Source organism: Panthera onca, chromosome D3 (assembly GCF_046562875.1).
Source record: "Panthera onca isolate mPanOnc1 chromosome D3, mPanOnc1 haplotype 2, whole genome shotgun sequence".
Classification (NCBI taxonomy): Eukaryota; Metazoa; Chordata; class Mammalia; order Carnivora; family Felidae; genus Panthera; species Panthera onca.
This window is the reverse complement of record NC_138350.1, coordinates 16,503,022-16,530,161: the sequence shown is the minus strand read 5'-3', so window position 1 is coordinate 16,530,161 and position 27,140 is coordinate 16,503,022. Positions and strand designations below refer to the sequence as shown.

General features: G+C 54.3%; 1 protein-coding gene and 1 non-coding gene across 2 annotated transcripts; both read left to right on the top strand.

Moving 5' to 3' along the window:
* Positions 1 to 1,492: 1,492 nt before the first annotated feature.
* On the top strand, positions 1,493 to 1,577 carry TRNAQ-UUG (transfer RNA glutamine (anticodon UUG)). The gene has a single exon. It is a non-coding gene; the product is annotated as a tRNA-Gln (tRNA).
* Positions 1,578 to 11,926: 10,349 nt separating this feature from the next.
* On the top strand, positions 11,927 to 25,403 carry SELPLG (selectin P ligand). The gene is made up of 3 exons (XM_078435699.2): positions 11,927 to 12,161; positions 12,525 to 12,670; positions 22,443 to 25,403. The coding sequence occupies exons 1-3, from the start codon at positions 12,034 to 12,036 to the stop codon at positions 24,113 to 24,115; spliced, it is 1,947 nt and encodes a 648-aa protein (XP_078291825.2). The 5' UTR covers positions 11,927 to 12,033; the 3' UTR covers positions 24,116 to 25,403.
* The last annotated feature ends 1,737 nt before the right edge of the window (positions 25,404 to 27,140 follow it).

Below are 27,140 nucleotides of genomic sequence, written 5' to 3'. Positions count from 1 at the left end.
CCTGCGTGTTTGAATCCTGCCTCCGGCCTTTACCGGAGGGGGGATCTGGGGCAGATCTCCTAATCTCAAGGCATCCCTTTTCCTGCTCTGAAGGAGGGACGCAGGCTTCCGCATGGTTTGGAAGGGAGCTACCTGGGCCCGGCCACACGGAGAGCCCTCGCCGAGTGGCTGCCGCTTTCGCTGTTTCCCTGGCGGCGCTTTTGGAAGCGTGCTCTTCGGTGGAGTACAGTCCTCTCGGCTTAGCTGTGACTTTTATTCCAGTGGGAGGTTTTCAGGGTCCTTTGAATCTCGTGGCCTTTGGCAGCTTCCCTTTTTACACCAGGATATCGTCTCAGGACATTTCAGTGATTTTAGCAGAGTTTCCCACTGTTTGGGTTTTCCAGAGGTTTGTAAACATGAATAATTGGCGTGAAGATCCCCCCCCCGGCCCCAATACATTCTCCTAAAGTTGCTGCGGTCGGTGAGAACAGCAGCCAGGTTCGTGGTCAGCTCGTGTGGCTGCAGGAAGCAGCGACGACAGATGCTGTCTGTGCCCCTTGGTGCCCACGGTCAGGGGGCAGACGCGTGCTGGGAGGTGTTTACGACCGACGTTCTCTCGTTTTGGCTGCCTTGCCTCTTGGTCAGAGACCTAAAGGTTACCGTGTCCGCCCCAGACGTCCAGCCAGGCCCCATCAAGGGAGAACTTCCGTATTTTGAAAGGCTACTTCCCTTGCTGGTCTCGGCCTTGTGTGTCCAGAAAAGCTTTTTCTTGGCTGTTAAGAATCTGTTAACTCTAAGTGGCCCTTCTCTTCTGCTAGCACATTAGAACGTCCCGAAGCCGTCACTGGACTCGACCGTGAGTCGTGGCCACGGACACTCACATTTTCCTGCAAGACTGAAGGGGGCATTTGCACATTGGTGCAACCTTTCCGGAGGGCAGTGTGACAAGGTCCGTCTGGAGTCTTGAATGTCCTTACCTTTTGGCCCAGGGTCTTCACCTCTGGGAGTTGTGCCCCAAGGAAACTGGTAGAAGAACTCTTCAGGAACGAGAAGAGGGAAGATTAGTCTAGCAGGGTTGGTTAACTTTAACCGCCCAGGACCGATTGCTCTCCACAAGCCCTCTTGAGGCCGTACGCATATACAGTGTGTATTTACATGTAGAATAAACCCAAGTTTTCTTGTTTCTATGTGGAGGTACCAGTGGTGGGTAGTTTTGACTTAGATTTTCCTGAATTTTCTATCTCACACAAATGTCTTCACTCCCAGACAAAAGTCATTAAAAGTAGGGGTGCCTGGGTGGCCAATTGATTAAGTGTCCGACTTCAGCTCAGGTCACGATCTTGCTGTTCGTGAGTTTGAGCCCCACGTCGGGCTCTGTGCTGATGGGTCAGAGCCTGGAGCCTGTTCCGGATTCTGTGTGTCCCCCCCAACTCTCTGCCCCTCCCCAACTCATGCTCGGTCTCTCCCTCTCAAAAATAAACATTAAAAAAAAAAAAAAAAAAATTTAAGGGGTGCCTGGCTGGCTCAGTCGGTAAAGCGTCTGGCTTTGGCTCAGGTCATGATCTCACGGTTCGTGGGTTCGAGCCCCACGTCGGGCTCTGCGCTGACAGCTCAGAACCTGGAACCAGCTTTGGATTGTGTCTCCTCCTCTCTCTGCCCCTCCCCTGCTCGCACTCTGTCTCTTGTGTCAAAAATAAACATTAAGACATAAAAAACAAGTTATTAAAATTAATGTATGGGCTGCCGGGGTGGCTCAGTCAGTTAAGTGTCCGGCTCTTGACTTCGGCTCAGGTCATGATCTCATAATTTGTGAGATCGAGCCCCACCCCCACCCTGTCAGCTCTGTGCTGACCTCGCAGAGCCTTCTTGGGATTCTCTCTCTCCCTTGCTGTCTGCCCTTCCCCCACTTGCACGCACGCTCTCTCTCTCAAAATAAACTTAAAAAAATTTTTTTTAATGTATGAGTGATGAATTTGTAATCTGTGGAAACAGGGATCCTAAACATCCTAAATCAACAGGGGCAGGGGGTGGGGCAGGAAATGATGGCGTGCCATGACGAGTTCTGGAGGCAGGGACTCCTCAGAGCCACCCGACGATACCAGTGTATATTCCTGATAGAGTCCGTAGTTAAACGGAAGGAAACTTTATTTTCAAGTTCAGAAGAAAAAATAAGCCCTTTTCCACCCAGACTTCTGTCTGGGGGAAAACGTTTTAAATCACAAAGGAAAAGATAACGTTGGCTCTGTTAAAGTGAAATTACGTAAGACTTCAATATGTCAAAAAAAAAAATGAAGGCCATGGAACCTGGGAAATATATTTTCAACCAGTAAGATATGAAGTATATTTCCATCTAATGCATCTAATGTATTTCGTGTAATGTGCTTGATCTCAGATCCAGCCGCTGTCTCTGTTTGCGAAGGGGGTGATCTGTGCTGATGCGCCCGTAGCATTCCCTCCTGGCCCCTGGGAATTGAGTCTGTCAGCAACAGGGGTGGAAGGACAGACAGTGCTAGGAGTCACTAGGCATAGTGAGCTTTGTTCCCCCAGTTGCAAGTTTCTGGAAAAGGTGGGACAGAGACGAAGGGACAGACTGCTCCAGATCCAGTGGTCCTCGAGGGTCAGGTGGCCGCTAAGTTGGTTAGGTCGGTGGAAATGTGGAGGAAGGTGAGTTTAGACAAGCTGCTGAAATCTTTGCAATTCAGTGTAGTTTTCCTTTATTGTGTGGAAACGCAGCCAGGTAAGACAACTGATTTTAAGAGCCAGGGCTAGTACACGGGGAGTGGGGGGTGGGGGCGTAGTGTTGGATGAGGAACACCGCTCCGGTGACTGGAAAGTTCGAATCCACTGCAGCTTGCTCGACTCGGGAGCTTGGGAAGGAAGATCTCTTCTGTTACCAAAACCACTGGGTGCCTCGTTTTTTGTTTTAAATGGAGAGGCTTCCTCACACGGGTCTCAGAGACTGAATATTTTTGGAAAGGATGACGTGGGGGTCTGCAGCAGCGCTGGAGAGAAATGATTCAGACAGAAGCCCAGTGGGCGGCTGCCGGTGTCGGGAAGGCTCCGGGTTGAGGGTCCAGCAGTCATCAGTGTCGCAGAGGCTCACGTGGTGCCTGTGCTGTGAGCTGCCGGCTGGTTCAGGTGATGCCGATAGATCACAGTGGCAAGGGGACCCGGCACAGGACGCCTGGGGGCCCTGAGGGGCTGCAGAAGCTGAGAGGGTGGGTTTCCAGACTTGCTGAGCCTCACTTCCCCTGGGGGCCCCTCTGGTCCCCGGCAGCAGGCCCCGCCTTCCTCACAGACCTGCTGTCTTCTCATTACTTCCAAACCGCGCCCTCCCCTCCCCCGCCGCCAACTAGACGTGGTTCTGTTTGTCTTGACATTCACTGGGCGAATACTTACTTTTCCAGTGAGGGTGTAAAGGTCCAGAGGAAATTGTAGTTGAGCAAATGACCAAGTGGTCCAGCTGTTGGGTGTTCGGACCGCAGCTCGGTGCCCTGAGGGTCAAGACCTCAACCATCAGTATTTCAGCAACAAAATCCAAGCTTTTGGGCTATGCGGAGATAGGTCTGAGAACTGGGAAGTTGCCCCATAAATAACAGGAAGTTGTTGCAGGTTCATTTCCGCGCCTAGATGATACTTGGGTCACAGAAGATAGAAAAGGCACCTCACGGTTAAGAAACTGCCGGGCTGCTTCTGGCCACGCTCAACTACACGCGTCCCCCAAGACAGTAAAGTGAGTTCTTGGCACCCTGGCTGCTTTTCACAAGGGGCACTGGATTAAAGTGCCATACAAAATGGCAAGGTGGAGAATCCCATGTAGGCATCTGTGCACCTGCCAGAAACTTCCCGTTGTAGAGAGACCAGACCATTGTAGGAAGAGCCTCGTAACTGGTTCCTCTAACACCACCCACCTGTTCCCTTTTTTGTTTCCAGAGTGATGTTTTCTAAAACAGAATCTGTCGAGATCTCTGAGGGGGACACAAGTGGTTCCCCTTGTCTCTAGGACGAAGTCATGCTCTTCAGCCTCGTCTATGAGAGCTCCCTTGACTTGCCCCCTGCCTCCCACCCCACCTGATTCCTGTCTCCTCTCGTATCCCACACACGTTCCGCCAGCTACTCGTGTTGGCTGTAGCTTTAGAATACGTCCATATTCCAGCTGCTTCTCACACTGCCACTGTTAACCCGCTAGTCCATGGCCCTGTCATCCCTAATGTGGACCGAGCTTCTGCGTTAGGGTTCTCGAGAGAGAGCCAATAGGATGTGTACATATACAGAAAGAAAAAGGTTCATTTATAAGGAACTGGCTCACGGTTTTGAAGGCTGACGAGTCCCAAGGTCTCCTGTCAGCAAACTGGAGACCCAAGAGGCCTGATATTTCCATTTGAGTCCAAAGGCAACAAAAAATCATTGCTCAAAGGTAGTCGGGCAAGGGGATCTCCCTTACTCTCCTTGTCTGGTCTATCCAGGCCTTCACCTGATTGGGTGATGCCCACCCACACGGTGGAGGGCCGTCTCTGCTTTCCTCAATCTGGAGATTCACATGTTAGTATCTGGAAACCCCTTACAGATACACCCAGAATATTTGACCAAATAATCTAGGTACCCCCATTGGCCCAGTAAAATGAACATAAACTGTCAGAGCTTCTAAACCAAGCTTCCTGTTCCCTGCTTTAATAAGTCTGTCTTCCACACTGTGGCCAGAATAACCTTTTAAGGTATTAGGCAGATGAGGACAAAGTAAGGTCCACAGACCAAATCCAACCCTCTGAAAGTTTCTGTGATAGCCCACAAGGGAAAAATAGTCTTTACATTTTTAAATGATTGGGGGGGGGGGGACTTTAAAAAAGAATAGTGACAAGTAAAAGGCATATGAAACTCAAGTTGTAATGTCCATAAAGTTCATGGGAACACAGCCGCGCCCATTTGTTTAAGCCACAGTTAACGGCTGCTTTTGCCTTACACCCTCGGAATTTAGTTGCAACCAGAGACTGGCTACAAACCCTAAAATGTTTACCATCCGCCCCACTAAGAAAAAGCTTGCTGATCCCCGTATTTATGGAGTCAAAACCCTCCATGGCTTCTCCTCTCGGAACAAAAGCTGAGATCCCCACATTTGGCTGGCCCCGTCGCCTCCCCGACCTCCTCTGATGATGTCCCCTGGTTTTCAGGAGACCCCCTGCCTTTGAGCTTCCCACATACTTCTCCCTCCAGACCACCCATCCTCCCCCCACCCCAGTGTCTGCAAGGCTCACCACTGCTCTCCCTCCCCTGCCCCCCTCCCCATAACACCTTATTTCCACAAAGACCTAGCACCTTTGGTGGAGACTCGGATCGGATCAGATCAGATCGGATCGTCTCCCCTGAAGCGAATGTAAACTCCCCCAGGACAGGAACACCTTTCATTCACTGTTATCCCTGGGATCTGGCATATTGTATTAAGAAATATTTGCTCAATAAATGAATGAAACTAGGGACACGATCTGGGGTGGGGGCATCTATTGGACTGTCCACATGGCAGTACTTTGTTTCCAGGATATGACCCTCCCCTGAGCACCGCTGACCCCTGGCTGGGCCAAAGCACCCCCTCCCACCCCCCACCCCCACCCCACCCCCCGCCGCCGCCGCCTTTGGAGCCACCTCCAGCGGTGCCAAATCCACGTTTCCCTTCACAGAGGCCTGGGATTTGGGGATGTGAGGGAGCAAGCAGGCAGAGCAGGTGTGTGGTGATGGAGAAGGGGCTTCTGGGTCCCTTGAGTTCCCTAAGTCCACGCATAAGATCCAGCTACGTTTCTAACCTTAAGTGCCACCAGCTATCCCAGGAATCCTATTGCCACTGAAGCCAGTTAGAGAGGAGTTTGCACCCAAGACTCCTTCCTCGTGGCGGTTTTTCTCCATCATCAGAGCCCCGTGAGGTCTGAGTCCGGAGTTCTCCATCACTGTACCTCCCTGCCCCGTGCTTGGGGTGGGTGCTGGAGGCATTGATCCCTTCAGCGACTACTGTTGGAAAAAATGCCTGAGTTTGGAGCACATTTCTAGGCTTGATTACCCTCTGGCCTTCCGGGTCTGGGAACAGCCCCTGCGCCGACCACCCTCTGGCACCAAAGCTGACCCACTGAACCCTGGGGAACCCCTGTTCTTCGTCTCTCTGGAGGAACAGCTTCACTCTGCAGCCTTTCATCCCGGAGCTGCCCAGAGTGACAGCCAGAATCCAGGGCTCCCCAAGGGTCTGCCGCCGTTTGAGAAGGGGAATTGCATCCCAGCTGCGGTGGGCCCCCAAGTGGCCATTTCCCTTTTAGATGATTCAAATCGGCAAATCACAGCTGTGAGCCCTCCCTTCAATCAAAGAGGATGTGTGTGTTGGGGAAGGGGGGGGGGCGGGCAGGTAGTTGAGGGTGGCCCCTCCCCCGCCCCCGCCCCCGCCTTTCCTTAGAGCAGCTCTGTGCTCTCTGAGATCTTTACTCTCATTTGAACAAAGGATCCCGTGACGGGTAATTTCCCGGTGCTGCCCAGAGAGGTCAGGCCACACAGCCAGCTGGATGCTTCAGTAGGAAGTTGCAGGTTTTGTGGTCTGGTCTGGCCAACCTGGGCTCAAATCCGCCCGGGGCCCCTCCCTGAGCCTCAGCTTCCTAGGAGGCAGAATGGCCACTTTAGAAGGCAGGCATGATTCTAGGAGAGCTGCGGCCCCACCTTGCCCACGGTTTTCCCCATTTTCAGGGAAATGGGCATCTTTGGGGACGGAGGGTGCCCACGGTGAGTTCCCAGCAAATTCCAAATGGCTTTTCGGATCTCGGCTATACCTGTCAGGTACAGTCCGTGCCCATCCATGAAATTTCAGGATTCCACGAGTGTTTAATTTTTTTTTTCCCCTCATTTTCCTCGCTAGCTGAGCGCATAGTTGACCAGCCTACGCCTGGCAAATACCAGGTCGAAGCTAAGCGTTGCTGGCTTTGGTCACCTGCAGCTCCCTCTGTGTCTCTAGAACTTAACCGTCGTCGCCGTGAACTTGTCACTGGTGTGCACAGTCCCCTCCCTGCTCCACTCCCCGCCCAGATAGAAGAGAGGAGCAAAGTGCAACCCGGATAGGCCACCACGAAGCTGATGGGAAGCACCATCACGTGGCGGCTGCGAGCATTTTCACGCAGCGGCTAATGTAAGCAAAATTGCCCTTCGTGCATGGACAGCCGCTTAGGGGGCGTCCAAGTAATAAGGAGGCTGTAGGCTGCTTGGATATGCAGTCTGTTGTTGTCCAAGTCGGGACCCAGTGAGCTTTAAGATGGGGTTGCTCCAGCGGGAACGGGTTAGTTAACCCCCTGCAGCACATTTCCACCACCCCCCCCCCCCCACAAATGGCCCTTGGTCCCCAGGCTAGTCCCACCACGGGATCTGGGTCTGTATCGAGAGGAACCTCACACCTGCTGGCTTTGCTGACCTGCAGCTCCTTCACACCCCAGCAGATCACATGCTGTTGTAAAGTGGGGGGGGACCAATCACAACAGGCAGCGTCTGCCAGGAGGGGCTGTGATAATTTGTATATTTATTCTACTCTGATTGAACGCAGGCTCTCGTTTAAACCCTGGCTCTCCTGCTTCGCTTCCTAGCTGTTTGGCCTCAGGCAAGTTACTTAACCTCTCTGGGCTTTGGGTTTTTTTTTTTCCCCATCCAAACATGGGAATGCTAATACTACCTACCTCGTGAGGCAATTGGGACAAATTAAACTGTCAATTTGCATCATTGTGACAAATATGTCAAGCGCCTAGGACAGTGCCTGGCATGAAGAAGCACCTGGTAAATGTGAGCCGTTGTTATGCTTATACGACAGGCACTGTGCTTGGCCCAGGAGGTGCGACAGTGGCCAAAAGAGGCCTGGGTTTCTTCTGGAGCTTTCCAGAGACAGAGAGATGTATCAAGTCACCACATGTGCGTCGGGGAGGGGCACAGTGTTGTGAGATCACAGAGCGGGGCCGGCAGTCAGGAAAGGCTTTTTCTGAGGAAATGGCACATGAACTGGGTCTGAATTGTGAGTAGGAGTTACTCAGGTGATGAGCAGTAAGGAATGCTCCAGGCAGAAGGAACTGTACGTGCAAAGGTCCTGTGTCGGGAGGAAACATGAGAGGAACTAGAAGAAGGTGCTGGAACAAGGCGGCATGTGGATGAGATGAACTGGAGAGGAAGAGGGGGGGCAAGGCATTGGCTACCATGTCAGGGATTTGAGTCTTTATTCTAAAAGCAATGGGGAGCCATTGAATCCTACACAGGCAGAGAGTTGTTCTTGAACTTGGAGCAAGGATTTTCCATTGAGGACTGGGGGCCGGAGACCTGTAGCCGCTCTGAAGTTTTAAGATGGAGAGACTCAGGGAGTCAGAGACGAGGCGATTGGGCTCTGCCTACATCTGCAGCCCAAAAAACATGCTTTTGGACTTTCACTGATTCCTTGCGTTGTTTTGCACTAAGCATTCACGCCTCCGTTTTCCAGATGAGACCGTTTTTCAGATGAGACCGTTTTTCAGAGAGCTCAAGTGAATTGCCTAAAGCCACGCAGCAAGCTTAAAGGACCCAATTCTCATTCTCAGACCTGTGCTCTCCACCTGGCTATATTCGGTGACCCTGGATTGTGGCTTTTGGCCTGGCCACGAATCTGGAGGCCCCCAGAAGGCAAGGATAGCATCTGTCTTAGGTGCGGCTCATTCCAGTGCCTGGCACTTGTCAGGGCTCAATAAATGTGCCCTGCGCCGAGAAAGCCAGCAGCCTAGTCTTGAGGGGGACCCGTGTTTCATTCTGTCCATCCGTGGGGACCTGGTGGGTCACTTCTTATTCCAGTTCGGTTCTCCCCATAGCCAGTGTCTCTTCATTTCTCTAGGTCAGGGATCAGCCGGTGGGACAAATCTGGCTCTCCACCTGATTTTGCAAAGAAAATTTTACTGGCGCACAGCCACGCCCATTCATTACATACGGACCAGCTCTTTCCATGTTTACCACCACGGAGTTGAATATTTTTTTTTTAATTTTTTTTTAACATTTATTTATTTTTGAGACAGAGAGAGACAGAGCATGAACAGGGGAGGGTCAGAGAGAGGGAGACACAGAATCTGAAACAGGCTCCAGGCTCTGAGCTGTCAGCACAGAGCCCAACGCGGGGCTCGAACTCACGGACCATGAGATCATGACCTAAGCCGAAGTCGGCTGCCCAACCGACTGAGCCACCCAGGCGCCCCCGGAGTTGAATATTTGAGACAGATCCACAAAGCTGAAAAGATTTAGCCTCTGGCTCTTTACAGAAAAAGCCCCTTGCTCCTGTTATAGGGAAAGGAGTTGCCCTCTGGGCGGGGGCGGTTAGTCTATGATGTCTGAGTGGGTTTCTAACCCCTTCTGGAGAATCCTTCAGAGTCAGGCTGAGGAGCATAAGAGGAAGTGACTTGACTGGCCCATTGCTGCAGCCAAGGGGCCTTAGGAAACCACGGTTGGAAGCCTCGAGAAACACAGGGCTGGGGCGTGGGTAGGGCCGTCCCCAGAATACCCCAGAAGGGTGGAGACAGACCAAGGCAGCAAATGTCTAGTCATTCTGAAATCTAGGGTGTCTATAAAGTCCTGGCCTTGCTTAAAATCTCTGTTTCTTGATAACAAGGTCAACATGTAGATTGTTATGTCTATTTTTCTGTTTAAAAATATAGGGAAGGAAGGTTTACGGGCAAGAGGAGAGCCACCCATCGCTGGGCCAGTCAGAGATGAGCCCTGCATTTCTTTCAGTGCCTCCGCTGAGCACCCACCCTCTGCTGCGACTCTGCTCTTTATACACCTTCACCCCTGCTTTTCCACTAACGAGGCTTGAGCGCTTTGCACGGCGTGACTTTAACACCTGCCTCACGCTTCATCAGGGGGCAGGCTTCCGTGAGGGTGGGACCGGTCTGCTTTTTCCCACCGTTTCTCTCACCTTAAGTATAATTGCTCCCGTCTCGGAAGGCATTTTTGGGGAGTGTTTCTCGGGGCCCCACTTGCAGGAGTGGAAACCCGCTCACTCTGAATGCTTGGATCTCACAGGTGTTAGGTGCCATGAGATGTGGCTTTATGGGCTCCGCACAGACCGCGCGAGGCGGAGCGCTCTTAGCAACGTCTGTTCCTCTGCGAGGTCCGCTCAGCTGTGCGAGTCTTCCCTTGAAAGGGTTTGCCAGCCCCCGGTTATTCCCTTTTTACACAGAGCGCTTCAGCCAGCACGATCACAGGCCAGGCGCCGAGACAGAGGGCTGGGCTTTCTTCCGGCTGCCCGGACCTGGGTCTGCCGCCGACGCTGTGTGACCTGGAGCGAGGCACGGCCTCGCTTTGAGCCTGAGTTTCCCCACCTCCAAAGACGGCTCTGGGCAGTACGTGAGCCGATACGATGCGCAGCGTCTGGCCTGTGGCAGAGGCCAAGGAACATGGTAAGCGTTTGTACTGCTCGGCTTTGCAGGTGAGGCAGCCAGAGGCTCGAGAGAAGCGACTTGCCCAAGGTCACACAGGTCGTACGAGGCCAGTTATCCGCCCCGCTCCCCAGCCTTGCGAGTTGTCCCCTGTAGGGCACTGCTCCCAGATGGTTTGCAAAGCTCACAGATGGCATAAAGGACCAGGTACAGTTTCCTTTTCCCCAGGCTGTGCCCGACCCTCTAGAGAAGCAGCGTGTGGCTGCATCTGGGAGGGGGAGGAAGGGATACATCTGGGGAGTGTGGGGGTCTGCATCTGCCCCCCCCGGCCCTGCCCCCTCGGCCAGTCCTTCCACCCCAGCGCCGCGGGTGGGGGTAACAGCCTCTGATAGCCCATTCAGAGTTTAGCAAACGGCCGGCTCTCCTGGCCCCCTGGCCTGGAAGGGGCCAGGGACATACCCAGTTTTAAGCCGGAAAGTTCTGCATCCCCAGAACCCGGTCGGTCTCCGGCAGACCAGGAAGGGAGACCGCCCTCCCCTTGTCCTCTGCGTCTTCAGGACCTCACTGCTGGTGTCAGAACTGTGGATCTGGTCATGGATTCTGGTTCAGGATGAGCTGGTCTGAGGGGTGGGGACCCAAGGCTGTTCCCAGAGGAGGGGCTGTCCTGTCTCTGACATGCTTGTGAACGCGGGCTAAAACATTGATCTGGAACTCCTATAACCTGAGAGTGGCCTCCAGCCCCGATGTGGGTCTGTTTCGAGCTTCTCAGTCCCTGTTCCTGAGGGCTGGCTACTTCCAAACCTGCTAGGGAAGGGTGGGAAGTTCTAACATTCTTACCTCCCCTTTTGGGGCCTCAGTTTCCCTGTCTCTGCAGACCGGGAGAGTTTCTGGTCCCTTCCAGGATGGAGGCCCCAGTGGTGAACACCCACTGGGTTTCCAGTTTCCATTAAAAAAAATTTTTTAATGTTTATTTATTTTTGAGAGAGAGAGACAGAGAGAGAGAGAGAGAGAGAGAGGGAAGGGCAGAGAGAGAGGGAGACACAGAATGCGAAGCAGGCTCCAGGCTCCGAGCTGTCAGCCCTGAGCCTGATGCGGGGCTCGAACCCACGAACCGTGAGATCATGACCTGAGCCGAAGTTGGCCGCCCAACTCGCTGAGCCCCCCAGGTGCCCCCGGTTTCCATTTTAAAACTGCCTATGTGTGAGGTAGGGTAAGAAACCCTGTCTGCATACATCCTGCATCCCACCTATACAAAGCCACAGGCCAGACCCCGGGAGATGATGCTTTCCTTCACTCCCTTGAGAGTTCTGTGCTCTCTTAGGTCTCCTGGCCATTGGCCACGCTGTGCTCTCTGCCTGGGATGCCCACCCAGCCCACCCCTACTTCTCATCCCTGCACCACTTCTTGGAAGACTCTCCTGACAGCCCCTCCCTTGGCCAGGGTGGTTTAGGGGCCCCTCCCTCGCTCACCGCAGGGTGACAATACTGAGTGTAATGGTCTGTTTACTGGTTCACCTGCTGGCTTCCCCACCAGACGAAGAGCTTCTGGAGCCAGAGCCCAGAACTGCTTGCTTTTGGACCTCCGAGCACGCAGCCTTGGTGTGCCAGACGTGGCCAAATGAGCGAGTCCGGATGGAGAAATAAAATAAGCATGTCTTGCCCTGATGGACATCTTGCCATCTTGCCATCTAGCTCCTCAGAGAAGTTACCGATCGGAGCTGAAAGGACCACCTGTGCATCTAGAGATGACTCTGGAAGGAATGACTGCATCGTATTTGCAAACCTCAGGAAGGTGTGCGTTCTGTGGTTTCTCCCACCCCGGCTCCCTTCTTGGACAGGAGTCTAGAACCGTCCTTATTTGCATCTGGTCACTGCCTTCCCTCCAGGGCAGGGTCACCCCACCCCTACTCTCCATCACCGTGGGGTCGCGCTGGGGCCTCCTTAACCAGCCCTCCCCAGAAATCTTCTAGATGCTTCTTGGCGTTTTCATACCTACCAGAACCCCAGAGTGCTCCCGGGCTCAGCAGGTCCCAGTCCGTCACCACCCACCCAGTCTCAATCAACATTGTCACCAAAACTGTCACAAACAAGGGGGTGTGGGCCGTCACGTGGCCCTGTCTGAGTAACCACATTCTCGCTTCCTTCTTTCACACAGACCGTTGAAGGTTGGCAGGGTCTGGGACCACAGCCCCGGGTGCCACAGCAGTGCCCTGGCAGTGTGGGCTCGGTCCCTGTCACTGAGGCAGAGAAGCGGCTTCTCCCCGGCTCACGAGGCAGCTGTCCCATGCTCTGCTGAGCAGGGTAAGTGCCAGCTCACAAAACCATAGGGAGTGGCTGGGGGGAGCTGTGGGACCGGCAGGCCTGGCCTGCCTGACAGCCGAGGGCAGTCCCGGGGCAGGACCTGAGCTCCGAACCAGAGCTTGGGCCCGGGGTGAGGGGAGAGGGGCTCAGGATCGAGGTCGTGGCCTTATTCCAGTCTCTTCCAGATCCTCAACTTCTATCCCAACCTTCCCATCGGGTCTGCCAGCAGCTGCTGGCTCGGAGAGGGCGAGGTTTCTTAATAGAAAAAGTCCTAAAAATCAGGAGCATTTCTCTAAAAATCATGCTACCCTTTCTTTCATACAAGGCATGGGGAGGTGAAGGGATTTGCTCAGAGCAGAGCTGGGGTTAGGGCTGGGTGATTCCAGAAAGGGGGAGCAGGTGCAGGGCGTGTCTGGAAGCTTCTGAGGCTCTGGATCCATAAAAATATTGTCTCCAAAGCTGCATTCTTTTTTTGTTTTTCCCTCACTTTATTTATCTATTTATTTATTTATTTATTTATTTATTTATTTATGTTTATTTATTTGAGAGAGAGTGCAATCAGGGGAGGGGCAGAGATTGAGAATCCCAAGCAGGCTCCGCATTGTCAACGCGGAGCCCCACGCAGGGTTCAGACTCACGAACCATGAGATCATGACCTGAGCCGAAATCAAGAGTCGGGGACTTAACCAACTGAGCCATCCAGGCGCCCCTCCAAAACTGCGTTCTTTGCACTTTCACTTGTTACGACGTTGAAAAAATTGTTGAAAAAATACGAAAAAAAAAAACGAAAAAGTGTGAAAATATTAGAATTAGGACACTAATATTGCTGGCAAAAGAGAAAATAATCATCAGAATTTGAATACTCTTAGGTATTTGTATTTGGGGTGCTTTAGGGGCGTAAAGGAGAGTGGTGGGGGGGTAGTACCTAAAGCTATGGCCCCCGACACACACACATACACACACACACACACACACACACACACACACACACCATAGACAATGATCTAGGGCTCCAGGCGCCGGGAGTTCTCTTCCTTCCCTCCTGGACCCTCTCGTTTTCCTCCTCTCCCATCTCTGACTTCGAGTCCCCCGAGAGCAGGCCTCTCACTGGGCAAGGGGCTCAGGAGGTGACCCCCCCCCCCCCCCGCCTAGGCCCAGATGTGTTGGTGGCTTCCTTTGGGGCTTGCCTGGCCACACCCAAAATGGTCTATGCCTTCCTCACCAGGCTAGGCCAGCAACCAAGGGAGATTGAAACCCGGATAGCGGAAGGGACCGGGCTGTTGGGCTGAGCGCCTCTGGGGAAGCTCGGCCAGGCTGGAGCAGGGGCTTCGGAGGGCCCGGGAATCGTCCAAGCATGCTGTGCCCCCTTTGTGCAGATGGGAAACCCTCAGAGGGGACAAGCGGCTGCCCACGGTGGCCTGGCTGGGAGGTGGCCGGGCTTGGACGTACCGCGGCCCCGTCTGGCTGCAGGACCCTCGCGGAGCCCCCGGCGACCCCGGCCCTGGCTTCTCAGTCTCCTTTGCTGACCTTGAGCAAGAAGATGGTGGGGGTGGGGTGGAGCACGAGACTCAGGTGAGAAGGAGACAGCATGGCTGGAGCATGTCTGTGCGTCTGTGTGCTTGTCCACCTGGCTGTCGACACAGGTCTTCCGCCAGCCATGGGTTGTTAAACTAAAACCAGGGGTAGGTCTCTTTGAATTCACGTGTGCAAAACAGCTTACCTCCTCTGGACCAGGCTAGCCAATTCAGGGTCCAAAAGGGGAAAGTTAGGTTTTTTGGTAGGTGGGCAAAACCCCAAAATCTTCACCGTCACTGTGGCTCATGTTCCTGCAAAGGCTACGGAACAGTAAACAGGTGTATCTGTGGTATTAAAATGCATGGGGGGTGGGGCGCCTGGGGGGCCCAGTAGGTTGGGCATCTGACTCCTGATCTCAGCTCAGGTCTTGATCTCAGGGTCGCGAGTTCAGATGCACTTAAGGAAAAAAAAATTTAAGGGGAAGAAAGTCTGAAAGGGCTCCTTGGTGGGGGCGGAGGAGATGCTGAGAAAAGGTGGGGAAGTGCAGGCACCGTGCGGGAAGCCCGAGGGCACGTGTCCTGTGCACCTGCCTGCTGGTGGCCTCTGTCCCATTCACGCACCACCCCTGCAGCGGGCGTTTAATGACCCCCAGGAGGCCAGGCCTGTCGGTGCTGGGGACCCAGCGGAGACTTCCCTGCAAGAGCTTGTGATCTGGCGGAGGCAGTGGGGCAGCCACGGTGCCCGTGCCGATGGGCAGGTGTCACAGTGCCTGCTGAGCCCTGCGCATGTGGTGTGAACGGCGACATCTCTCCTGTCCCCTTGGAGTTTATGGGCCAGTGGGAATGGAGTTTTAGGCAGTAAACATTTTATTTATTTTTTACTGTTTTATTTTTAATTTTTCTTAATGTTTATTTATTTTTGAGAGAGAGAGAGAGCATGAGCAGGGGAGGAGCAGAGAGCTTTGGAGACACAGAATCTGAAGCAGGCTCCAGGCTCCGAGCTGCCAGCACAGAGCCCGATGCGGGGCTCGAACCCACAAACAGCGAGATCATGACCTGAGCCGAAGTCGGAGACTTAATTGACTGAGCCACACAGGTGCCCCTATTTATTTTTTAGAGAGAGAGAGAAAGAGAGAGAGAGCACGATGAGTAGGGGAGGGGCAGAGGGAGAGAGTGAAAGAATGTTAAACAGGCTCCAAGCCCAGTGTGGAGCCCGACGTGGGGCTCTTGATCTCGCGACCATGAGATCATGAGCTGAAATCAAGAGTCAGATGCTTAACCGACTGAGCCACCCAGGAGCCTCAAGTAAGCAAATATTTTAAATGGTTTAAACAATGGGAATGACTATGCCTGAGCAATCCAGGATGGCTTCTTGGAGAAGGTGCCATTTGCTCAACTCTGGAGAATAGATGGGATTATTAATCCCTCACATGGGATTAATAGAGGAGTTGTAGGGCCTGAGTGAGCTAGTAATTCATGTATAGCTCTCAAACCAGTGCCTGGAACCTTGTCTACACTTGACACATGTGCTTTGCAAACCAGGCATGGGCCAGGGCTTGCGGTGGAGACAGTTTTCTAGGGCTCCCCGTCCCAGCCCCCTCCGCCAAGATCAGAGGTAGGTACGTCAAAGCTATGCCTTTGGGGATATTTCCGGGAGATGGCCCTAAATGCAGAATGACGAGGACAACAGCTGGCCATTGTTGAGCACTTAATGTGTGCTAAACCCTCAGCCTGAGCCAGCTCACTTCAACCCACAACCACCCCACTCCGTGCTGTCATTGTCTTCGTATTCCAGATGAGGAGCCTGTGGCTCAGAGAGGTGAGTTCGGTTGCCCGAGGTCACGCAGCTTGTAAGTGCCAGAGCCGGGACTGGATCTGGTTTGACTGGATCAGATCCTGATCGGATCTGATCCTGAGCTGGGCCCGGCTGGGCCGGGGCCTATCCTGTCCGCCAGCCCTGAGAAATGCCCTGAGGTCTGAGGGGGAGGGCACCTGGGCCTCGGTTTGACCTTCTTGTTGATCTGGAGCCTTCCCTTCTCTTGGTGGCTGTTTCACCCACACCCTGAGATGCTCAGTCTTTCACATCTTAAGGTTCCAAACTCTTGAGTGCTGGGATTCCCGGGATCCAAGATTCTGAATGCAAAGTCCCAAGCTTCTTACAGCGCCCTGGCGTCTTCCCCACGCCTGGAGCAGGGTGTGGGCCCCCCGCCAGCAGCCTGCCCCTCCACAGCCTGGGTGGGGCTCGGGCAGAGCACCCTGGTTTTAGGGTGAAAGACAGGAAACGGGCCGTATCTGACCTACTCTGTTAGGCAAGCAGGAAGAGTGTGACAAGGGTGTGACAACTCTGCCCCTCTCTCAGAGCCCCCCTCCTGTGGTGAGTGACCGTTTTCCTGCCTCCGGGGGAGAAAGGTGGAAGGTGGGGGCTTCACCGCTCTGAGGAACGGACTTCACTCTCCTGAGCCTTGCTGTCCTAATCTGTGTAATGGGATTCGCAAAGGCCAGTGCCAGGGTGGAGGTGAGTAGGGTGATGACATGGTCCAGCCGCAGTGGGGCCTTCTGGAATACCATCGTCCTTATATCACCATGCATTTAACTTGAAGTAAAGTTAGTATCCTCCCTGCCAGACACAGAGCTCCTCTCCTCGGTACCTGCACGGCCCCCTCGGAGTCACAGGACCCCCAGGAGCCGGGATTTTTTTTTCCTGTCGAATGGGCTGATACCTGCCCAGCCACAGCCTGGCTCGCGGCTGTGATGTCCATGGTCCCTGTCCCTTGAGGTCTGTGGGACGGCAGGCAGCAGGCTGGGGTGACCGGCCACCCCAGCTTGCCTGGGACTGAGGCCACGGGATGAGGGATGAGGGGATGATCTTCAGCACTAACATCAGGAATCCTGGACGAGGGTGGTGGCCCTAATTAGACCTGGGCTGGGAGATGGGAGCTTTTCCGGTGTGCTCGGTCTCATCTCAACACACAGGGAGGCCTCTGCTCTCACGCTGGACCCGAGGCCTCCCTCACTGCCCATGGCGGAGGTGGGGAGGCCGCCGCGTCCGTACCTTCCCTGATTCTGAGATTTCTGTTTCCTCTGCCCCTCTGTGCACAGTCCCCAAGAGGCTTTCCCAGTAAAACACTCTCTGCTGGATGCCAGCTTCAGGGACCTTCCCTGCAGCATGCTATTAGATTCTCAGGACCATTCTTTGAAGCAAGGTCACCCATTTTACAGATTAGGACACTGAGGCTCAGAGAGGGTGGAACGAGGCTCAGGTGACACGGCTGCTGAGCGGTCTCTCCTCCACCCCAAGTTGCCTCTGCATGCAGGGGAGGTGGGGATGGGCGCAGGGAGAGGGCAGGGGAGGGCGAGAGCCTCCTCCACGCCCTCCTCCACCCTCCACGCAGGAACAGCGGGCGGGTGGGGCCTTTTTTTTTTTTTTGTTCCTAGCCTCTCTGCTTCCAGGAAGTGGCTGAGAGCTCTGCCTTCCAGGAACCGAGAGCTGCCTGAGTGGGGGGTGAAGGGTACAAGTCTTCGTAATTTTGAAATACTATCCAAGCTGGTGGCTTCTTCCTAAAGTCCCCCTCCCCCGCCCCGCCCCAGGAAAGCGGGGCCAAGATCAGGCCCTGTCCTCTACCCCCCAAGCAGGAGCTCCACCCTTGTGCAAAGAAACTGCCTCCTGAAGAGGGAGACAAAGAATGTGTGTGTGTGTGTGTGTGTGTGTGTGTGTGTAGGGGGGGGGATACGTTTAGTAAGCACCTACTTGATGGGGTTTTGGAATGATGGGAGTCTGGAACTGACAGCCAAGAAAGGTTTCTTGAAGACATCTTTGGTGCAAAAAGGTGATTTTGTTAAGGCTCGGGGCTAGGACCCGGGGGCAGGAAGAGCTGCCCTGGGGCTGTAAGCTCTGGAGTTGGGGGAGGTGAAGACAAAAGGGAGGCCTCCAGAAGGACTTTGATGTGCTAAAGAGGGCTCCTAAGATACCTGAGGCCTTGCAGTTGTCAAGCTAAGGTGCTTTTCCTTCTAGTGAGGCATTAACATTAGGACGGCAGGGGGTTCCTGGAGAAACGTTCTGTTCTGTTTTGCCTCAAGTATTCGTCAATGGGCTGCAGGTTATAAATACACTTAATCTTACCGCCATTTCCTTCTTACCTTTGTTCCCCACATCGCTGTGGAGGGGAGGGTGATGTTGGGGCTCCAGGAAACTGAGTCTAGGGGTTTCTGGAGATTAGGCTATTGATAGATTGCCTTTTTCTTGTAATTTACCAAGGCGTTTGTAAACGGAGAGAGAGAGACTCAGGTCCTGCAAGACTGTGATCTCTATCAGCTAACCATTTGTTATCTTTCCTTTCCTTTGTTCTTGGGCAGCCAAGGGTGCCTGAGGACTATCACACACATCCCGCCTAGGGAGGGGGGCGTGTGCTAGCTTGTGCTTGGCCCTCAACTTGCCTTATGGCCCCTCATCCTAGTGGGAGCCTGGAACTTTTGAATCCATTCTCTTGTATTCCTTTAACAGCTCGATGAGATAGATGTGGTTTGTTATCCCCATTTTGCAGATGAGAAAACTGAGGCTCAGCAATTCAAGGTCCTACAGCTTCTATGGGACAGAACTGAGACCGGAACATCTTTTTCTCTCCCCCCATAGCCTGTTCTCTCAATGCTGTGCCCTGCATAGCCCTCGGGACATATGGGGCTGACCTTTCTGGGTGAGATGGCCTTCAAGGTCTCCTTATTCTTAGTCTGCCCTCCTTCCCTCAGCTGGGTCCCCAACCCCCGCCATAGATACAACAAGCTAAGGTCTCTTCCAAGCCTTTGGTCCTTCTGCCCCCTCAGCTAGGTCAGCTTTCTCCACAAAGCCTTCCCGAATCTTCACTGGGTTCCAGTCTGATCTCTGGCAGCTGTGTGCCTTTGGGCAAGTTGCTTTACCTCTCTGAGGTAGAGCTTCATCTCTCCACGGTAAAATGAAGATAATTGTCAGTGATGAGGTTTTGGAGTGATGGTGGGGTTTGGAGCTGACGGCCAAGAAAGAATTCTTGAAGAAGTCTTCGGTGCAAAAAAAAGTGATTTTCTTAAAGCACGGGGACAGGACCCGTGGGCAGGAAGAGCTGCACCGGGGTGGTGAAGGGTTACTGGTTTATGCTATGGAGTCGAGGGAGGTAAAGTCAAGATGAAGTTTCTCTCTTTTTAAAATTTATTTACTCTTCCTTTATTTTTGAGAGAGAGACAGAGTGTGAGCAGCGGAGGGGCAGAGAGAGAGGGAAACACAGAATCAGAAGCAGGCTCCAGGCTTCGAGCTGTCAGCACAGAGCCCGATGCGGGGCTCGAACTCACAAGCTGTGAGACCATGACCTGAGCTGAAGTTGGATGTTCAACCGACTGAGCCACCCAGGGGCCCCTAAGATTACCTTTTTCTTGTAATTTACTCAGATATTTGTCAACTGACGGAGACTCATGTCCTGCATGACTGTGACCTGTATCAGCTAGCCGTTTGTCTTCTGTCCTTTCCTTTGACCTTGGGCAGGAAGCAGTACCTGAGGAATATCACACATATCCCACCTGGGGCTGGGGTGTGTGTCTGTGTGTGTACAGGTGCACACGCGCGTGTGTGGGTGTGTGCGCGTGCACTAGCTTGTACTTTGCCCTCAGCTTGAGGGCCTGATGTGTCTGGTGCAAATATCATGAAGTTTGGTTTGAGAAATTATTTTATTTTATTTTTGAACTTTTTTTAGCGTTTAGTTTTGGGATAGAGCGAGAGTGGGGGACGGGCAGAGAGAGAGAGGAGACAGAGGACCTAGAGTGGGCTCTACGCTGACAGCACAGAGCCCCACATGGGGCTCAAACCCATGAACTGTGAGATCATGACCTGAGCTGAAGTCAGACGCTTAACCGACCGAGCCACCCAGGCGCCCTGGTTTAAGAAATTATTTTAAGACACGATTTTTTAAATTTATTTTTTTAAATGTCAGTACTTTTTTTTTAAATTTTTTTTTAACGTTTATTTATTTTTGAGACAGAGAGAGACAAAGCATGAACGGGGGAGGGGCAGAGAGAGAGGGAGACACAGAACCGGAAGCAGGCTCCAGGCTCTGAGCCATCAGCCCAGAGCCCGACGAGGGGCTCGAACCCACGGACCGCGAGATCGTGACCTGAGCTGAAGTCGGATGCTTAACCGACTGAGCCACCCAGGCGCCCCAGTACTTTTTTTTTTAATGTTTATTTACTTTGAGAGAGCCCATGTGCGCTCTGGGAAGGGGCAGAGAGAGAGAGAGAGAGAGAGAGAGAGAGAATCCTAAGCAGGCTCTGTGCTGTCAGCACAGAGCCCGATGTCAAGCTCCATCCCACAAACCATGAGATCGTGACCTGAGCCGAAGTCAGGAGTCAGACTTTTAATCAACTGAGCCACCCAGGCACCTGAAGGACTTTTTTTTCTTTATTTATTTTGAGAGACAGAGAGAGAGCGTGAGTGGAAGAGAGGCAGAGAGGGAGAGAGAGACTCCCAAGCTCAATCGGCTTAACCGATTGAGCCGCCCAGGTGCCCCCAGGCTGCCATTTTGGAAACCAACATAATTCTAACTAACAAGTGGAGGAGGTCAAGTGGAGCCTGGGAGCTGAGGGGCCTAGGAGTACGTTATAGTCACTCAAGGAATGATGAGCAACTGGTCTCTGCTCTAAATTAGGTGAAGGACAAGGAAAAGTACTGGAACTGACCCAGGCTCTGCCCCAGACACAGTGCTTGGGATTGCACACTGCTGAAGGTATTGTATCCAAGGAAACCAGGAATACGTGAATCCTGGCCCAGGACACAGCCACAGGATTCTCAAGTGCATGACTCCGAATCCCATAAACAACAGCCCGTGCCAGGGGAAGCATAAGGGGAGAGAGAGCAATCAAGAAAGCAAGTTCAGGGGCGCCTGGGTGGCTCAGTTGGTTGAGCATCCGACTCTTGATTTCAGCTCAGGTCATGATCTCACGGTTCCTGAGATCGAGCCCTGGGTTAGGCTCTGTGCTGACAGCATGGAGCCTGCTTGGGATATTCTCTCTCTCTCTCTCTCTCTCTCTCTCTCTCTCTCTCTCTCTCTCAGAAATAAACAAGCTTAAACTTTATATATATGGGTGTTCACAATGCTGGGAAGAAAGACCAATGAGATGGTCAAAAGCAGAGGCCCTGCCCTTTTTGGCTACTGGTCCGGGGGCTGAAGGGTCACAGCAGAATGGACCCCCAGGCAAGTGAAATGACTATCAGCTGCCTGAGGGCAGGACTGTTCCAAGAAGATGTGTTTTCTCCTGGCCCCAGATAGTACAGTTGATGGCTCTGGGCCCTTGAGGACTTACAGGATCGGCTTACTGATGGAGGCAAAGTAGCCGCCCTTTTCGGGAGCTTGTCATGGGAACCGAGTGCTAAGGGCTTTGTAGGGCCTGTTTCATTCTCACTATAAGCCACGAGGTAGGTACTGTCCTCCCAAAATGTGGAAGTGAGGACAGAAGGGAACCAGACCAAGCTGAGACACTGAGAAAGGAGGGGGAAGAAACTGAGAATCTGAAGAACAGGCCTGGGCTATGTAGGGTGGGAGCCAAGACAAAGGAGAATGGAACAGAGGGACACAGAGAGACGTATCAGGAACCGTCTCCTCAAAAAAAAAAAAGGCCTCAAGGGTCCAAACAAGCAGCTTTATCCTGCACACCTGTGGTCTCCAAACTCTTCTGCTCACGAACCCCATCAGTGGACAATACGGATGCGTTGATCTACGAATTATGCACAGAAATAGAAATTACGAAGTGGATGACATAATTATATAACTGGACGCTGTAATATTTCCTTTCTATACCCCGGTGGGCGGTCTTGCCCGCAATTTTAAAGTTTTAATCAGAAAGGCAGGGAGTTAAGTCGGTTACGTGTTGGACTTTGCCTCAGGGCGTGATCTCATGGTTTGTGAGTTCGAGCCCCACGTCGGGCTCCATGCTGACCGTGTGGAGGAGCTTGCCTGGGATTCTCGCTCCCTCCTCTCTCTCTGCCCCTCCCCCTCTCGCGCTTCCTCTCTCCCTCTCAAAATTAGTAAACCTAAAAAAAGGAGTTAATGTTGATAAATAATGATGGCCGCTATTTGCTGGGGGGCTACCGCGTACCAGGTAAATGCCGGGTTACGAGAACGCTAGGTGCCTGCCCCAGGTCAGACACCCTCCTAGCTGAGGCTGTCCGGGGTTGCAGTAGAGGGTGCTCGGCAGGCCCAGGGGTGAGCCTGTCCTGATGTCCCTCTGTCTGTGTCTGCCTCCAGGTGCCATGCCTCTGCAAGTCCTCCTGCTTCTGATTTTGCTGGGCTCTGACAGCAGCCTGCAGCTGCGGGAGACATGGGAGAATGGAACCATTGAGGCCCCGGACCCCCTGCTTGTGCAGGGCCAGAAACAAGTGGAGGAGGACCCAGAACAAGACATGTATGACTATATTGGCACGGACCCTCCAGAAACGCTTTTTACAAATAGCCCTGGGCCTGTGCCCCTGACCTGGACATTTCTGGCTGAGATGGCAACATTGGGGCAGAAGGATTCCGGAACTCCTGAACAAGCCACTCTGGTGATAGCCAGAGGGGACTCCGTTGGCCTGTACCCAAGAGGGATGGCCATGGGGGATCTGAGCATGGAAGTGGCCACGCAGGGGGTTCCCATCACACTGGGCCCTCTGAGCAAAGAACACGTCACTGCGTTACTTCCCATCACAGAGGCTTCATCCACAGAGGGGGCTCCATCCACAGAGCTGGCCACCATTGAGGCCCTGTCCACGGGGCCGGCAACCACAGAGGCACAGACCACACAACCTGCAGCCACAGAGGCCCCGTCCACGGGGCCGGCAGCCACAGAGGCACAGACCACACAACCTGCGGTCACAGAGGCCCCGTCCACGGGGCCGGCAACCACAGAGGCACAGACCACACAACCTGCAGCCACAGAGGCCCCGTCCACGGGGCCGGCAGCCACAGAGGCACTGACCACACAACCTGCGGCCACAGAGGCCCTGTCCACGGGGCCGGCAGCCACAGAGGCACTGACCACACAACCTGCGGCCACAGAGGCCCCGTCCACGGGGCCGGCAGCCACAGAGGCACTGACCACACAACCTGCGGCCACAGAGGCCCCGTCCACGGGGCCGGCAGCCACAGAGGCACTGACCACACAACCTGCGGCCACAGAGGCCCCGTCCACGGGGCCGGCAGCCACAGAGGCACAGACCACACAACCTGCGGCCACAGAGGCCCCGTCCACGGGGCCGGCAGCCACAGAGGCACAGACCACACAACCTGCGGTCACAGAGGCCCCGTCCACGGGGCCGGCAGCCACAGAGGCACAGACCACACAACCTGCGGCCACAGAGGCCCCGTCCACGGGACCAGAAGCCACGGATGCCCTGTCCACATCCACGGAGCCCACTGCCACAGAGGCCCTGTCCACAGATCCTGCCACCACGAAGGTCCCATCCACAGGTCCTGCGACCACAAGGAGCCTAACCATGGCCCTGCTTGTGCTCTCTGATCCTTACAACAGCACCACCGTGGCAGTAGGCAATTCATCTGATGGCTTCATCAAACAATGGAAAAATAATCAGAATCTTGCCCCCCAGAGCTCCGTGGCCCCCAGCCCCACAGAGGCTCTGGACCGCATCCCTGTGAAGCAGTGCCTGCTGGCCATCCTCGTCCTGGCCTTGGTGGCCACAACCTTCCTCGTGTGCACAGTGGTGCTGGCTGTCCGCCTCTCTCGCAAGAATCACATGTACCCTGTGCGCAATTATTCCCCCACTGAGATGGTCTGCATCTCGTCCCTGCTGCCTGAGGGGGGCGAAGCGCCCTCAGCCACGGCCAACGGGGACCTGCCCAATGCCAAGAGCCAGGGCCTAAAGGCGGGGCCGAGGGAGGGCCGAGATGGGGATGACCTCACCTTGCAGAGTTTCCTCCCTTAACCCCCACCCCTCACCTGCTCATCCATCTGAACAGGACCCTCGCCTCCCTGCTCCCTCCAAGGCCCGCTGGGCCACCACTGAGCACCCCAGCTCTGTTCCACAGGTCCGGGCTTCCTTGGGGCCCCTAGGGATGGGGATCTCTAGGACAGAGCCCCCAGGTGCCCCACAGGAAGGAGAGCAGCTGAACTCTTGCAGCCAAAGCAGGACTGTGGGCAAGCCACCGCATCCTCCCTCCTGCCTCCGGGGGGGGGCCCGGGGAGATCCCTCCACCTCCCTGTCTCCCACCTGTCTGGGCTCCCTCTGAGGCCTTCCACGGCTGGAGCCTCATCCCCAAGCACCCGGTGAAGCCCCCGCCCTCACGCCCATTTTCTTCTGGTTGCCATGGTCACCACACAGGAAAGGGGGCATTTTGGGGGCAGGAGTGCTGGATTCTGAAGGCCATTCCCTGCCCCTCTCCGACTTGGGGCAGCTTGGGTTTTCTTGGGCATCTCCCCAGGGAGCCCAGGGTGAGATCCTGGCCCGGGAGGGCTGGGGCGGGCTTGGAGAGCCCAGGGCCATACCTTTCTTTGGGGCTGTGTGGGTCATCGTTCACTGAAATATCCCACTCCCCAGCCCGCGGCCCGGGACAGCGCAGGTGCTCAATAAACATTCGATGAACTAATGGTGGCTGTTTCAGGGCGTCAAGGTGTCTCCTGCTGGGGCTTTGGTCCCTTGCTGTTCACCCTGGCCCGCTCCAGAAACCCCCCCGACCCCCCGGTCTGTGCCTTAAATTTTCAGTATTGTCTCTTGGACACTGGGGGCATCTTGGTACATCCTTGGGCAGCCGGGAAGGTTTTAGGCCATTGGGGGGGTGGGGAAACTGTTCCCCGAATCCACTTTATTCAACTCCCCCCCCCCCCCATGACCCAGTTCTGGCATACAGAATTTGGTTCCCGCCCCAACTCTCAGACAAACGCGTCCTCTCAAGGTCAGTGCCATCCTCCCCAGAAACTCACCCTGACCTCTCCTGGGGAGGGGGGGGAGGTGGCCTGTCTCCCATTTAACACCCACTCCTCACAGGGCTGAGCACAGCTGCGGCCTACAAGGTTTTCGTACAAAATTTGGGGCCAGCAAACCTTTTTCTTAAATGGCCAGACCAAAAATATGTGACGTTTTGCAGACCGCGCGGTCCCCGTTGCAACTCGTCAGTTCCATCCTTGGTCCTCGTAGATTGTGGGTGATCGTTGACGATGTGTCACAAATGAATAGGGTTGGCTGCGTTCTAATAAAACTTTTATTTACAAACAAAGCGGCAGGCTGGATTTGGCTCTGTGTTCGCTGACCCCTGATCTGAGCATCGGGTGAGCAGCTGGCCCGGTTTGCGTGGGACTTTGGTGAATGTAGCACCGGGAGCCCTATGTTGGGGGAAACCGCTCAGCCCCAGCAAATCAAGAAGCTGGCTGCCCTATTTAAGCAACGCTCACCGTGTGCGTGCGTTACCACATTTGGACCCACGCTGACCCCGAGGGTCGGATCAGAAAGCCAAGGCTTCCACAGAGGCTTCAACAGTAGCTGAGCCCTGGGGCGCCTGGGGGGGCTCAGTCGGTTAAGCGTCGGACTTCGGCTCGGGTCGTGATCTCACGGTTCGTGAGTTCGAGCCCCGCGTCGGGCTCTGTGCTGACAGCTCGGAGCCTGGAGCCTGCTTCGGATTCTGTGTCTCCCTCTCTCTCTGCCCCTCCTCTGCTTGTGCGCTCCCTCTCTCTCAAAAACAAAACAAAAACAAACAAAAAACCCCCCAAACCAGTGGCTGAGCCAGGATTCAGACCTGGGTTCTTCTGTCTCTTGATGCTTTTTGATCAGAAGGGACTACTGCTTTGAGCCCCTGTTCTACCTTCTGGGGGAGGACTACAACTCGTTTTGGTGGACTTTTTCTCTTCTAGAAAAATACCTCCGGCGGCTTCTTTGGGAGTGCCGGACCCTTCAGGGTGAGAGAGAGTTCAAAGACAGGGTGGAGTCTGGGGGGTATTGGCTGAAGCTGGAAAGGGGGTGGGAGAGACCAGGGACAGACAGGAGGGAAGGTGGCGGGCCAGGGGCAGTGGGGGCAGAGTTAGTGAGAAGTGGAGGGTTGTCTGCCCCGCCCCCTGACGCTCTGGAACAAGTGTGACACCCAAGGTGTTCCGGGCACTTTGGTGGGGGAGGGGTGCCCACCCTGGGCCGGGGCAGCTCACCCTGGAAAAGGCAGAATTGTGCGTTAGGGGAAACGTGCGTTTACTTGCCCTTTGGGAGCGATGAGAAAAATCGTGTGGGGGACTCGATATCGTGGAGCTGGGGACACAGAGGCTGAAGGACTTGGGGGGCAAGCGTCCCTCTGGGGTCTTGTCACCCTGTCCTCCTGGGTAGGGAGCAGGTCTCCACGTCCCCCCACCCCCACTGGAGGACACTGTGACCGCAGAGGGCTCCCCTTGGCGGCTCTCTTGCTCTCTCCAAGGCGCGGAATTGAAGTCTGGGGATGACAGGTGCTTGAAGCAGCCACCAGGCGGCACCCGCCACCGGCTCTTGGAGCTCTCGAAAGCCGGGAGCTTCCCAGAGGACAAAGGAGCAGCAGGGATTGCTGGGCCAGGAGCGCTGCGAACCCGGGAGGGTGCTGGTGAGTGTTTAACCTCCAGCCCCTTGGGTGGATTTGTATCCCAGCCATGATTTGCGATGCTTGCCAATTTCCTTGGTGTAAATACCCCCTTGGCTGATTTGGAGCAACCAACTATGTATATAGTAAATGGTACCATAAATGCAAATAATCTCAAGAACATAGAAGAGTAGAATGTAGTAAAATAACTAGGAAGTGGTGAGCTTTGAGTACTGGAGGACCTTGGGTTTTTGTTGTGTTTTGTGTTTATTTATTTTTGAGTGAGAACGTGAAGGGGGAAGGGGCAGAGAGAGAGGGAGACGGAGAAGCCCAAGCAGGCTCGCGCCGTCAGCACAGAGCCCGATGCGGGGCTAGAGCTCACACACTGTGAGACCGTGAGCGGAGCCAAAATCAAGAGTCGGA

Bases quoted from the DNA above. Each gene is read 5' to 3' on its own strand.
- SELPLG (XM_078435699.2), top strand. From the start codon at position 12,034: ATGGACATCTTGCCATCTTGCCATCTAGCTCCTCAGAGAAGTTACCGA. The intron at 12,162-12,524 runs GTGTGCGTTCTG...TCTTTCACACAG, and splicing joins TATTTGCAAACCTCAGGAAG to ACCGTTGAAGGTTGGCAGGG. The intron at 12,671-22,442 runs GTAAGTGCCAGC...GTCTGCCTCCAG, and splicing joins CCCATGCTCTGCTGAGCAGG to GTGCCATGCCTCTGCAAGTC.